General features: G+C 34.8%; 1 protein-coding gene and 2 non-coding genes across 4 annotated transcripts; 2 read left to right on the top strand and 1 right to left on the bottom strand.

Moving 5' to 3' along the window:
• The first annotated feature begins 2,961 nt into the window (after positions 1-2,961).
• On the top strand, positions 2,962-3,049 carry LOC122590349. Its single transcript, XR_006322486.1, has one exon. It is a non-coding gene; the product is annotated as a small nucleolar RNA R16 (small nucleolar RNA).
• Positions 3,050-3,101: 52 nt separating this feature from the next.
• LOC122590351 lies at positions 3,102-3,195 on the top strand. Its single transcript, XR_006322487.1, has one exon. It is a non-coding gene; the product is annotated as a small nucleolar RNA R16 (small nucleolar RNA).
• A 4,447-nt stretch (positions 3,196-7,642) lies between these two features.
• LOC122586627 (protein ESSENTIAL FOR POTEXVIRUS ACCUMULATION 1-like) lies at positions 7,643-14,992 on the bottom strand. 2 transcript variants are annotated; one of them, XM_043758607.1, is made up of 9 exons: positions 14,842-14,992; positions 14,031-14,119; positions 13,084-13,935; positions 12,891-12,996; positions 12,744-12,809; positions 9,201-12,360; positions 8,614-8,777; positions 8,451-8,510; positions 7,643-8,334 (listed from the first exon to the last, which is right to left on the bottom strand). In XM_043758607.1, exons 1-9 carry the CDS (start codon positions 14,900-14,902, stop codon positions 7,940-7,942), a joined length of 4,953 nt encoding a protein of 1,650 aa, XP_043614542.1. In that variant the 5' UTR covers positions 14,903-14,992; the 3' UTR covers positions 7,643-7,939. The 2 variants fall into 2 exon arrangements, with proteins under 2 accessions (XP_043614542.1, XP_043614541.1); XM_043758606.1 differs by having other exon boundaries at positions 9,201-12,366.
• Between the last annotated feature and the right edge of the window lie 392 nt (positions 14,993-15,384).

The following is a 15,384-nucleotide window of genomic DNA, read 5'->3' on the forward strand; positions in this document are numbered from 1 at the left end:
TGAGGGGGCTCTCTAGTGCGTACGCGGTTAAGACAACGTAAGCTATATCCCATGTTGCGAGCAAATGATCCACATACACACACACACACACACACACACAGTGACAATCAAATGAGAACAAAGTTAAAATGAGAACAAATAAGAACACTTAAAAACTACATTTTGATGCAATAAAAGTCCATAAAACTGACATAGTGCATAACTAATTATCATTATTTAAGTGTTTAACAACACATTGATCCGTCATAATCGAAAAAATCTCGTTTTTTGTTGGATGCATCATATTGATGAACATGCATCCAAGATGGATGCACAAAAAAAAACGTGATTTTTTCAATTTTGACGGATCAATGTGTTGTTAAACACTTAAATAATGATAATTAGTTAAGCACTATGTTAGTTTTATGGACTTTTAATGCATCAAAATGATGTTTTTAAGTGTTCTTACCGTTCTTATTTTAAAGGTGTTCTCACCAGAGTGTTATATATATATATATATGAGGGATGGGGATATAAGGCTGTCGGGTATCTAAGCTTAGGTGTAAAACACACACATATTGTTTTTTTAATCCATAAAAATCATGGGGCCCCATGCATTTATTCATTAAACAAGAAATAATAAAATATTAGTATGTGAGGGGTTCCATACTTAAGCTTAGGTGCCGGACAGCCTTATATTCTATTTTCCCTATATATATATATTAAAACAATAGTTATCATAGCATTTTAAAGCCTTCTACAATTTAAAGCTATTTTTAAAAATTGCCACATAGGTTTTTATCCTATGTGGCATCTCTATATGTTTTACAATATATAAATCTACAAAATTATATTATCTAAAACTATTAAATTAAATAAAAATAAAATCTATATATAAACAAAATCTTACAAAAATAAAAGTAAAAAATCACATTCTATATAATAATAGAAACCGTATGAATTTAAAATCTATTTTTAAAATTGGAAAATATTTGGTTTTCAAATTATTTATATCTTAATTTTACTATCTAATATAACCAATATTATATATCACATTGTAATATAGTTTTTTATCCTTTTCGTGGTGGTGATTTTACGTTTTATAATAACTATTATCAATTACTAGGTGAATTCAACGTAATTTGAATCATAGGTTTATTCTTTGTAATCTAATTATAATTTGAATTTAGTTTCTAACTATATCTAATTAAAGCTTTTCAACTTTTATGAATTTTATTATTTGATGAAGTAAGTTTTATGAAACTATTTTCTTTGAAAGAGTGTGATGAAATTCTAATAAGTCACATATCACTTTGCAAAAAATAAAAGATCGTTATGATTTTACATTATATTTACATTTTAACTTCATTTTATGTTCATTAGTATTGCATAAAGTATAATATGTGATAGTTAATATGAATATTTGATAACGTATGTTTTTATATAAATGCAAAGATTTTCATAAATAATAAGAGTTATATTTTGAATTTATCTATTTCAATAAATGTAAAAATTTTCATTTAATGATAATATAGATTTATATGTACATGCCTAAATAATGTATAGTTGTTAAAAGTTATTATAAATATTCATATAACTAAAACAACATTTTTAAATAACTGCACATCGTGCGGGTAAAAGACCTAGTATATATATATATATATATTTTAGCCACTTACCTTTTCCTTTTATTAAAAGAAGATGCCACTCTTCACATATTTTTTTCCACCAATCTAATCACCCATCTCTTTTTTTTTGCTAAAATAATGGCTCATATTTATCCATTATAACACATTGTCTACCTACTTTGACATAAGATTGATGCTTATATCTATAATCTTAATTTTAGCTATTCAATATTACCAAAAAGTTAAAACAAAACAAACAAGATGTATACAAAAAATCACAGTAATACCCATTTACATTCATTAATTAATTAAAAGTTAATATTTAAAAGGTTTTTGGTTATTCTAGTTACCAATTGAGTTTGATGGAGAGTCAGCCATTGAGGATATTTTTATTGATTTAATAAAAAATTAGGTTAACATGGAAAAGGCAGGAAGATAACTGGATAGATTCAATAATGGACATTAACATGTCGTCTTACGTTTTGATAACGTTGCAAAAATAATCGTTTCAAATGATATGAGAAGTCACGTGGAAGCTCGGATAGACTGGTTGTAAGTTACCTAGTTGCATCTTTGTGTACAAGAATACGTAATATCACATTTTTCACAATGTGATGATTAGTGTAACCAACATATCTGAAGGTTGCATTCCATTGTAGAAAAAAAGAAAAAAAAAACCGTGGAAGACTAAAGTAACTAAAATGATAGAGAAATTTTCTTTAAAAGAAGATGAATAGTTAAATATTATTTAGGTAAAAGAAAAAAGAAAAAAGTGAGTGACTAAAATGGTAAAACGATTGAAAAATTAACTCTAAATGAGTGATTTTCTCCAAGAGAAAGAGGAAAGAAAGAAAGGGGGAAAAAAGTAGAAAACAGGAGCAGGTTTTGATGGGCTTTCGTAATATATAAGGAGGCCCAATAAAGATTCCCAGATTAAATGAAGCCCATCTACACACACAAACCCTAGCAGCTATGACTTTATTTCATACCCTATTTAATCCCATCTGCCTCCCACCACCCTTTTTATCCAATGTTTTCGATGATCTTTTTTAACAAACACCAAAACAAGCTAGTACTCGTATTTATTTGTTTGTTTGAAGCTATTTTTTGTTCTTTCCAACGTACGGTAACATATGTTTTAACATACCTTAGATCTTATTATTGAATGCATCTGTTTTACCCTCTCCTTATAATCATTATACATATAAAAAGGAGATATAACTGATGCATATAGCTAATACATAGTAAGGCTTACCAACGCATCGCATTCATATAAATTGCTTTCGTGTCAAATGGTCCTTCCTATATATCCAGTCTCTTTTTTTTTCATTATTTTTATTTTTGTAATAAGTAAATCGGCAAATGATGTAAAATCAGTTTTATGCTTAACACACTGATTTAACCGTGGTGACTAACAACTCCGCTTATTATCTGATGCCAACTTATTTTAATTATTTTTTATTTTGTTTTTAAATTAATGTTATGATGATATTGGAAAGCAAATGATGTAATTAATATAATCTTATACTACACACTGAATGAATACTTCGATGTAGAAAATAACTCTCTATTATTTTCTGATGCTTTTCTTGTTTATGAAAATTTTACTTTAATTTAATGAAATGTTTTTGTTTTTTTTGGAAAAAGGATTATCAATGATGAGATATTAGCAGACGGGCGGTCTGAAATGATGCCATGTTGATTGTCTGCCTAATTTCCATTATATGGATTCATCTCTGAGATTCTGTTTTTATTTTCATTGATTTGGTTTATTTTGGCCAGGGTTTAGTGACAGTGATTATATTATGGTGATGCTATGATGAATATGCCAATTATTTATGTCTGGACTTATGAGATATAATAAATGTCTATGAAATGATGTGCATACTTCTGAGCTCAAGTTATTTTTTTATTTCGTATTGTGGAAAAAATTATTTTTGGTGCAAAAAATGAGCATTGCTTAAGGAGTAGTGACAGTATATTTGGCGAGACTGGACTAAAATCTCATGTGGGTGAACTTTGCTTCTTGTAACAATGTCGCATGTTGAACTAATGAGATGGGTAAAAAGAGAGACACAGTCCTATCTTGTTACAAGAACAGCAAGAAACAAACTCAATCAAAGCTAAATCTTATTAACAATGTCAACCACTAAACTTAGTTATTTGAAGATTATTAGTAATTTTAATTTCAATAGAAACTATTTCTTATATGAAGGATCAGATTATGGTCTATTGGCGTATAATCTGTGGAGAAGGGAATTGAGTGGAGTTAAAAAGAACATCAATACTAGCGTAATTGTGTAAAAAGTTAACATATGAATTTGGTGCAAACATTAAAATATGATCCGATGCAGGTTGTTGAATGAACGAGATGCATTTTTGTAGGGCCGTGAATTCTGTTTTCCTCCACGCGTCCCCTCTCGAAACCATTCGAAATTCGTTTTAATATCGTTCACATCTTTAAAAGTGATAATGACATACCTGTGGTAAATGTCACCATGCCATATTACATAATCATTTTGTTATAGGTGATTACATTATTATCTTATAAATATCTATAACTTTTATAAAACTATAGTTAACTAAATATTTTAAAGCCCTCTTGCAATCTAAAATTAATTTAAAAAATTGCCATATAAGATTTTATTCTATGTGTTAACTTCAACTCCATATTTTACTTTAAATAAAATATATATTTAGAAAAGAAAAATGAATGCATATATGTTAAAATAAATAAATAAATAAATATATTATAAGAATTTTAGATCTTTTCATTAGATAAAAATGATATATTACCTTTAGTTTAAAAAATCACGTTTATACCTAATGATATTTCATTGTCTTTTTTATTCAACATTTATATGAGGTTCTTTTCGTTTTTTTTTTTATGGTGATTATATGAAAGTTTGCTCAGGCCGTTGGTCAGTTGGAACTCTTATCGCATTAATTATTAGTGGCAATATTTAAAGTTTATAAGCTTTTTTATCACCACTAAATTATATTCATCTTTTATGAGTTAAGAGCTTTGTATAATATCATAACTTTCTGAAAGAGTTATGTTAATTCTTTCGTTCATATCACTATGAAAATTATGTACAATTTTTGGTTTAATTCTTTTAATTTTTTTTTTGAATTTTATGATAATGGTTAATATAATCTCTTTTTTCTTTTGTTTTTTAACAATACAATTTTTCATTATGATGATGAGAAAAATATTATGATGCTAGACGAAGAGTTAGTTCAAAACAAGTGTATATAACAATTAGTTTAATGATTGGATAATGCATACGTTATTGCTAATTTAATTAAGTGAAACTAAATACATTGTTCGTCCATATGTTTTTCTTTACAATCATTATTGATACATTCCATTAACTCATTTGTTCACATATTATTAAGCTTTTCATTAAATGTTTTCTTAAGCAAGTTTAACTCAAATCTCACTTTATTGAGCACCTTTTTAAAGCAGCCGCACATCGTGCGAGTAAAAAAATCCTAGTAATCATATAAATCTATATACCTATAATGTATAGGTTGCCGATCACCACCCGCGTTAACTTGTACACGTGGAGGCTGACTGTTTGACTATCTATATAAAAACCTTATGGGGCGTTTGGTAGAAGGGAATCATTGAGAATGAAAATGTAATAAAGAATGAAAATAGTAGGAAAAATAATGAGTATTTGGAAAGAGAATAATTACATTGTTTGGTAACAACATAAAATCATAATAAGAGAAATATAAAAAATAAACAAATTAATATGAAATTTTTTTTTAACAAAAACTAATTATAATATCATAATATAAATAATTAAAATTAATAATTAAATACATGAGAAAAAAAAGAGAAACAAAGTAATTTGATTCCATTCTCACCGTTTTTCACCATTTTAGAAGGAATCATGAGAATGGGAATGATTCCCCTCTTCTACCTCTTCATTTCCATTGTATTGTGTAACCAAACAAGAAAGTGATTCTCATTTCATTTCCACTCTTTCTAATCTACCCTACCAAACACCCCCTATAAAGCTTAAAAACACATATATATGCAGAAAAGACGGTTTCAGCAGTAACCACTGGCTGGAAAACTTCGTCGAAAAACTAAAAGTCACGATTCCTTACACATTACTTTGAACTAGAACTTGAAACCGGTGCCAATCGACTTAGAAATGACTTTCGCACAACCCCTAGCCAAAAATTAACCGTCAAACCCTTCGCCGGAAAATATGGCAACTTGCCGGAAATGGTGTTGTCAAAGATTGTGTCACCGGGAAAATGGTACTATGGTGGTTGTGAGTGTTGGTTGTTTAGTTTCTTTCTTTCATGTTCATCTTCTATAATTTCTATTGATATATATAATTTTTATATATTGAATTGAGTTTATATGGAAAGCTTTAATTGGATTTTGGGTTGATTTGTTTGGTTGAATTGCAATTGGATTTTGATTTCGAAACTGGAATTGAGTTTATATATTCTTGGACTGCTGTTCTCTCCCCGATTTTGAGATTAAATGGAAATGTATTGGTTTAACATGTATTCAAGAATGGTGTTTGCCAGAAAGCTCATCAGAGAAGATGACCGGAGTGTAAATTTGGCATTATCCCTTAAACTATTACCAAATTACCTGTTACAACGTGCAGTACCCAATAACATACATCACATAACCCAAAAAACATAGGTGCATACATCACATAGCCACCCAAGTAGGTTACTACATTACATGATCATTTTGTTATAGATGGTTACATTCGTATGCCATTATCCTTTTTAAAAACAAGTTTTTATTCATACAAAACCTAAGGCGAAAAATATGGCCAGAAAACTTTGATTCTTCTATGAAATAGTCATCCATTAAAGTTTGATGAGCCTTTTCACGAAAACGAGTGACGGCCTCTCGAGGAGTAAAGCTCAAGCTAGCCGTGTCTTCAATGGCATTGTGAATGGCTAAAAAGGTTGAGATGGTACTACCCGTAGAAAATAATAGCTCGGACGACGATTCGGGAAGCATTACCTTCCCTTTAGATGAGGAAGAAGATGATGAAGACATGCTAATAAAATTGTTGTAGTGATTTTTTTTGTTTGAATGAAAGGAATTGTTATTCTTGTTTGAATGGAGAAGTGTTATTTAAATAAGAAAAGGAGTATTTTTTATATTCTTTTTATAAAAGCTTTCAATGGTCACTTTTGACAAAAAACATTCCATCCCAACAATTATATCTCCACCCCCACCTTCCATGCCTCAGTGGCAACATATGTTGATTTCCTCCATGCCGCCTCCATGCCTTTGTCTTGGTAGCTGTGTTGCCGCTAGGCATGGGACATGTCTAGTTCATGCCTTCATTGCTACAATCCTAATAATTTTGTTTTCTTTTGTTTTTTGTTTTTATAAAGTTATATATAGACTCAAAGTTCTTATTCTACATTATTAATCAAACTTTTTTGCTTTTTTTGTTTTTGTAAAGTTATATATTGACTTAAAGATCATTATTAATACCCTTGTCATTTTTGTCATATTTGACTTCACTTTATTAGTTACTTCTTCTACCTATTAGAAACATTTTTTGAATTAGACTTATCAAACATTTTTTTAATATATATTGGTATTTTTATTTTTTTTGAAACTGCGTGTTGGCAGTGACATATGGACATCCAAGCCGGCAATATGTTGAAGGTTGTAACCCGAAGACATCCCTGGAGACCAAGCGTGCGATAACACGACCAAGCGTCCGAAGTTTTAATTTTTAATAACATTGTTTTTAAAAAAATTTAAATAACGTTAAAAAATTAAAAAATAAAAATTAGTAACTATAAAATTATTCTGGAAGTTTGGTGCATGGTAAAACAATAATGCAATGAGATTTGGCAATATTCTAAACTGTAATTGACATCCTACCTGACTAAATTCGTTTGGCATATTCCAAACTAACAGGTCTAGCAATCCATCGCCAAGATGCAAGAGCAGCCAAACTGCATCGTTTTTTATATCAATATTTAGTAAATAGAATTTTAAAAAATAAGAACTAACATACGAAGAATAAAGATGTAAATTCTAACTCGTTTAATAAAAACTCCCAGCCTTGGTAAGCATTTGGGGTATAATGTCTACAGTTAAAATGAGTAAAAAAAAAGGTCACAAAATTGGAGCACTTCTTTAAAGTATATAGCTGCTGTCAGCTGTATAAACCGGAGAAAAAAAAAGACGACCCTAAACTTCAAAATTATCATGTACAGACAGACAGCTCTATCTATCTATCTCTCGCTCTCTCATTCGAGGCAAAGTATTTACAACTACAATGAAACAAAGAACACAAAGAAACCTTCGCTTTCTTCACCTAGTCCTCAACTGTCTCAATCTCTCCCATCATAATCCTGTTGCTAACCACGTTGAAACCTAAAGCTGCAGGGCTAACCTTTTTGCCTTTCTTTCCTTTCTTCTTGCCTGCCCCCTTGGCAGGACCACCATCTGCGGTCACCACAACTGTCGCTTTACTACTACCCAAATCAGAACCCCATATTCCATCATCGACTGCATTAAGATCTCTACTCGATTTTTCATCATCCCCGCTTTGAAAGGCGATATCAAGGACATCTGAAGGCAAAAAATCTTTGTAGTTGAGGAACTTCTCTATGAATTGATGGTTAGGATCATAAGAGCCAAGATTCTCCTTCAACAGTATCTCTGCTTCTGATCTGGATTGCTTCAAGCAGAACTCCAGAAAACTTGTATCTAATGCCATTAAATGTGTCAGCAATCATACAATGAGATATGTGCACCAAACAATGCAAACGTGTATATATATATATAATTCTTGGCGGAGTCAAATTTTTGGGGTTGGGTAATACCTTTGGATCCAAGAAGCCTGACACACTCACTCTTGCACCAATTTCTGAAGTCCATGGCCTCTGCAAAATCACACACAATTACTGTTTGAGCTTTGCGAATAATGTGGTAATATGGTTTCCATGAACAGCTGGTAAAAGATACAAGCAAAGAATATAACTTTACCTGAATGTTTAGCCAATGCATCCTTTTTCCCTTTCAATGCAGGAGATGAGGAAAGTGATGCTTCAGCAGGCCTGCCACCCACAGACTTCTGACGACTTGAAATTGCTTTTCCAGGAGTGCTCTTACTCCAACTGCTTTGATTTGCAAGTTGAGGAAAATCAGACCTGGACACATCAAAGGATATTGCTTAGAAACCACATCCAAAAAGCTCAAAAGCTATAATCAATTTGGTCAAAAAAATATGCTTTAGAATAAGTAAAATATAATAAATACAATTAATAACAATGCAGAGCAATATGAAACTCAGTCGAACATCTGAAGACATGGTTAAAACATCTGAAACCTTGAAAATCTTTCATGGGGAATGCAAAGACACCACTTTTTCAGATTTTAAATTTTTAATAGCTTTTGAAACGTGTTTCAAACCATACTGATGAAGAATGGAAATTTTATTAAAAATATCCAACTTTGTAAGGATTTTGCAGTTTCAAATAAGGCTGGCCACAAGAAACACACTAACAACTAGAGTACTAGAACATCATAATAAGTATAAGGAAACTTATAAAGATGAGGATAGAAGGGCATACGGTTTCGCTTCTTCCTTGGGATGATCTAACGGACCCCAAAACAGATCATCGTCAACCTTGTTTTTTGATTGAGATGAACCATGTGACATGCCCTGGATCGGAGATGCTGCCTTGACTGGCGATGAGGCATAAGACGACCAAGAAGGACCATTTCCACGGATGGACTGAGCAGGTGAAGATTTTGGTGCTGGCACTGGCATTTGAGAAGCAACCTTTTTCTCTTGTTCCTTGAGAATGTCCCTCAAGGAGGTATGTCTCGGAACTTTCCCTGAATCAGTAGACCAAGCTGGGGCAGGTGAAGGAGTTGCAGTCTCCCCTTTCCAGACCATAAAATCTCCAAATGAGGGACCAGAAGGGACAGCTGGTAATATATCCTTCTCCTGACGTGAACTTTTGCCTTTCTCGACCGGACTTGAACTAACTGTGACTTCAGCAGCAGCAGCAGCAGGCGCGGAAACCTTAGCAACAGCAGCCTTAGCTTTTGCAGACTTTTTGCGACTCTTCTTTGACTCTTTAGCATCAATAAAGCTACCTTCTTCAACCATATCAGATTGAGAACCTACCATGGATGTCAGCACACGGTCAGAAGTTGAATTTTTTTCACTAGATTTTACAGGCGCTTCTCCAGCCAAAATATCATGCAACTGGCTCTTGCTCTGCTGCGGAATCTGGACCTCAGAAGTGGCCAAATCTTTCTTAGTGTCCATGAGCTTCTGGTCTGAGTTACCAACAACACCAGCCCAAGGAGTGGAGGATATATTCGTTGACCCTAGAGATGCTGTAATTTCAGCAACAATCATATCTGCCCGGGACTGTGCCTGAGCCAGTGCCCTTCGCTGCTCCTCCTGCTGTATTTCTAATAATGACTTTGGCTTAAAGCCAGGAGCAGGCTTCCAAGCTCGTTGGGCAGTTTGAACTCGCGTGCTATCTTGTTGGTTAACATCACCAAGCATAGTTGCAGGCTCTTCATTGACTACAGCAGATTTGGTCTCTACCGTTTCATCATCATCGACCTTGATGGCTTCGATTTCAGATGGCTTTGGCTGCTGCTTTTTAGATGTTGTCTTGGCCAAGTCAGAAGATTGTGATTTGGAAGACTTCTGTTTCTTTGACTTCTTCTCAGTAGCTTTTTTAACCTCACGAGCTTCAAGTTTTGTTTCTTTTGGACCACATACTTCGTTACGTGATTTGCTTTGATCCTTTGACATCTCAACTGGGTTTGCTTCTTTTAGACCGCATATTTCATTAGGTGATTCGCGTTGATCCTTTGACCTCTCATTGACATCAGCTGGTGGCTCCTCAAAATTACCATGACTTTCAGGCTCTAACATTTCAAGCTCAAACAATGGTTTTTCATGACATTCCGTGGACTCACAAATTTTTGCAGCATTGGAAATAGGTGCCATCACATTTTCATCTGTCCTATTATCAATCTGGTCATGTACATCAGCATCGATGTGATGAACAAACTCATCACGCCCCTTTTGTTGCATTGCATTATCCATCAATTGATGGGGTAGATGTACAGAGTCTTGAGGACCAACTGTAGGCATCTGATTAATCTTAGTAGCCGCCATATCATGCATATTAGGAACTTGATTATGTAATCCCATTTGCAATATCTCATGTGGGGGAAACCCTGCAGAATTCCCTACAGGTAACCCGGGGGTCAGCATCGGCCCACATGTCTGGTGGGCAAAACGTGGTAGAGAATGCTGTTCCGTAAGGACTTGAGAGAGAAGTTGCTGGCGCATTATCTGCTGCTGCTGTTGCTGCAACTGTTCCTGCTTTTGTTGCTGCAGCTGCTGCAACAAGTACTCATCCAATACTGACAGCTGTTGTGTAGATGTGGGAGCCTGAGGTTTCATCTGTGACATGTGTTGCTGCTGTTGCAACAAATTTATTATTTGATCTTGAGGGAGCCCAGAAGCTAGAAGCCTTTCAGGAGTTAGTATACCAGATGAATTATCAAAACCCTGAGAGCGTATATTTGCCAGGGTGGGAGGTAGATTCTGTGGTTGCAGCCTTTGCTGGATGCCATAGCCTGTCTGAAGAGGGAACTGCTTACCATGAAGCATGTCTAACTTATCCTGATGTGGTTCCAACCCTGGCCCACCTTGAACAGGGAAATTTGACCAACTATTCACTGGAGGCGTAGACCTATCAGATAGACCTTGGAGAAGAGACATGAACTCAGGATTTGAAGCATTTGTAGGTAAAGGTTGTTGACGAAGATTATCGGCAACGGCTGACAATATGTTTGACTGTGGAATTGAAGGATCCTGAAGAATATCGGGTTTAGGACCACTCCCTGACCAAAGTGAGTAGGGGTTTGACAATGACTTTTGCCTTTCAAGCTGCATTAACTTGGCTAACTGGAACAAGTTATCTCCACTCTCTGTTCCTTTAACTGGAACTGAGCTAGAGTTCCCAAAATACCCCTGCATACCTTCAGACGTACCAAACTTATCCAATGGACCACCACTCATATTACCAGACATGAGGGACTCGATGAACCTATTCTCAGCCTCAGTTGAGCCATGTTGAAATCTTGGATCAGTTTTCATCATCGGATTCTCACTCAAGCCTGCTTGAACCTTGTTACTACCACTAAGAAAATTAGGCATGCTGGGCTCATCATTGACTTCAATTTGTTTAGCAGCACTAAATCCAGGAGGTGGCCTTGCCTTGGCACGCAGATGAGGCATAACATCACCAAGTAATGCAAATGGTGAGTCTGGTGGTGTATTTGCAAGACGTACAAGCAAATCTATCCCAAAGTACCCAGCCTCAAACCATCCAATGATATCACTGCCAGTAAAAGGGCCTTGAATTGCACCTTGAGGATCTTTGTAGAAAAGGACCAAGTCTTCAGGTGATGGCTGAGAGGCTGTTCTTGTTTCTTCTCTATCCACTATTCCAGGGGGTTGCCTTTTAATAACTGGACTAGTTAAATTGCTACTCCATTCATTAGATGTATCCTCTTGGGGGTGTGACCATGACCTCATCTCGGTGGGAATATCCCTCGTGTCAACAGAGTTTTGTTGTGCACGTTGTCCAATCGATAATGATCGCCAAGCCCCCCCTGCAGGGTGACCTGGCACTCTTGATTCTCTAATATTTACTCTCTCTTCATTCCTTACATGAGAACCAGTGTCCCCTGTTGCTGCGAACACAAAAGTTACTCTGAGAATGACACAAACAGTGTTAAATCATAACATACGCAATGCAGAGTAGGAAAACCTATATACAGTACTTAATTTGTTTCTATCTTTTACAGTGGGGAATCTTATAAATCGACACACTTCAGCTTTTTAACTATCAACATAGATGTTCAAAGACTTTAAGCAATGTACCTGGCCGTTAGAATCTAACTGTTTGACCTATGAATCAATATCAAAAGCATGTACAAATACAAATACCATGAAATTTGGATTTTAAAAGAATAAATGACAGATGACCTTAGCATAAACTTCAAACTTCGGTGCACCTGCTTCTTAATGGTCATGAGAAAGGCTCTCAAAATTAACTAGATAATATTACCTTTAAAACCATCAAAAGTCTCGTCTTTATGATTATCAGAAGCAAGCGGTAGATCTTCTCTACTCCCTGCTCAAAGAGATCACATTCAACAGTTATATCACAGATTCACAACTATATTTACTTAACTTTAATGAACAGGGACGGTACCAAGTTTGGGTCTTCTTGACTGACTATCGCCCATAGATCCATCTTTGGTGATTTGAGGAGCACCGCTACTTAGGATGTCCCCTTTGTCAATCCCATTCAATATGAACTGCCATATATAAAATTATATACTGATTAACTATTTATTTCTATTAAATAATTTTAACCATGTTAATATTATACGTGTAAAACCTACCAGTTCTTCCGAGGTAGGTGAAATAAGTGCAAGAGGCTCCAGTGCCTCCTCCTGCGTAAGTGAAGGCACTTGCCCAACACCATCTAGCATCCTTCCTTTCAAATCAGTTACCTTGTACACATCAAGTAGTTTTGCCCTGGTATATCTCAGGGGAGACATGTCATCATGCCACCTGTCACCCACGTCCGTAAAGGACCCTGCAGACTGCAAATGAGTAGACTTGTTATTCATAGGGCTACCACCAGGTGCCCCCCTTCCGCGACCAAGAGAAAAAGTTGGATTATGATTCTCCCCACGTCCACGACCATGGGTAAACATGGGAGTCGGCTTATTTACACCCGGACTCTGGTGATGTTGTGAGTCACCTCTGCCCCGATTAAGAGCAGAGTTGGATCTCCATGGGCGAGGATGATCACCCTCCCGCTCATGAGGTGCTTCATGATCATGCATACCATCAGTTTCCTTGCCATCAGGGCCCCATCGTAGGTTCCACTTGCTCTCACGGCGCTGATCATTGCTCGTCTCCTTATTACCGGAATCTCCCCATTTTTCAGTTGGTGCACGACGCAGCGTTTCTCCATAGTGTTTTCCAGCAGTGGAGTTGTCAACCCAACGATCCAACTTCCGATTTTCCCCAACTGCAACCTCTTTATCACCGTCCCTCCACCTATCCTTGCGAACAAATGAATTTGTATCTCTCTCCTCATCACGCCAGCGCTCACGGCTTTCAAGCACAGAAGGCCTGAACACATCCTTTTTCTTCTGAGAATCAAGGACACGGTCATCATTTCCAGGTGATTTCATAATATCCACTCGATTGCCAAACGTCGGAAAGGGACTAGAGTTCCCCTCCTGTGCCAAAACACAAAACAATATCGAAAAAAGTTTACCAAACAAAAACAAAAACAGAGCAAAGCATTATGTTATTATGATATTATCTAACATACCCGATTTCCAGCTCCAGGCTTATTCTCCCCGGGTTTCGACAGAAGCCACTGTGGCGAAAGCGGAATGGAACTGTCAGACCCCTGCATGTCTACACAATTAAACATCCAAAAAAACCAATTAGCACATCCACAGGAAAAGACCATACACATTGTTTTGACTCAAACCACTTAACAATCCACTCATAAAATTAAATAACTACATGAAGTATCAATCTGTCTCCTAATTAACAATATAACTATACCCGGATAAATTATGAAGACAAACACATATCATGCCTTAAGACTAGCTTAACATCACTTTGATACAATACATAAATGCCCGTAAACTGCAGGACATCCTATTCTACGAGGAAAGTATATATCTTTCAGATATTGACAATGTAGCCATAAGTAAAGAAACACAACAGATGTTTTAAAAACAAAACCCTTTAGTCCAATAGATATAATTTATATGCAAACATTCAAAACTGCAACGAACCGCGATAGAATGTATTGTGTTTAGTAGATAAATTATTTTTTAACACTAAACCAATTATGAATATGTGTGTAGCACTAGCTAGTGGCAGCTTTCAAATAAAATCGGAAGAATATATAGAAAGAACATGACATATATATATATATATCAAATCAATACAAAAAATAATGTAATTTACAACAAGCGTGGCTAATTAAGCAGACAGATAGCACAATAACAATGCATTTAAATTATAAAAAGGAATACATTTAAATAAATCGGAAAACGGAAACCCTAATTATAAAAGGGAATGAGAAAGATTAGGGTTTAAAGGAGAAATTAGAGAGGAATATAGACCTCTGGAGATCTGAGAGGAGTTATGAAGAGAAGAATCGAAGTCGGTGTTGCCGGCGGCCATTGAAGATGATCGGAAAAGATGTCGGAGACGCCAAAGAAAGAAAGGGTTTGTGTTTGTATGACTGCGTGTGTATGTAAGTGGGAGATAGACACGGACGCGAGGGAAATATAACAAGCTGCCCAGTGTTTTTGTGTGCGAAGATAAAATCCCTAAAATTAGAATTTTTTAATCTTTATTACTGTATTACTCCTAGTTAGTTATTACTATTGTAAGTTTTTTATTCCAACGGTAAATGTTAGTAATTTTTAATTAATGATTCGATTAAGTGGCATGCATGATGGTATATAAATGAGACAAAATTAGATATAATTAGGTTTAGGTGTGTTTGGCTTAAAAGAAAAGTTATTAAATCTTTATCTTTATATATAATAAAGAAGGATTGTTTTTTACAATTATTTTTAAAAACATTATGAGGTGTCAAGATTATATATTTTTTAAAAATTTTTATCTTTCATTTATGATGTCATATTTTAAAAAAACTC

This window comes from Erigeron canadensis, chromosome 2, assembly GCF_010389155.1.
Source record: "Erigeron canadensis isolate Cc75 chromosome 2, C_canadensis_v1, whole genome shotgun sequence".
In the NCBI taxonomy this organism is placed as follows: Eukaryota; Viridiplantae; Streptophyta; class Magnoliopsida; order Asterales; family Asteraceae; genus Erigeron; species Erigeron canadensis.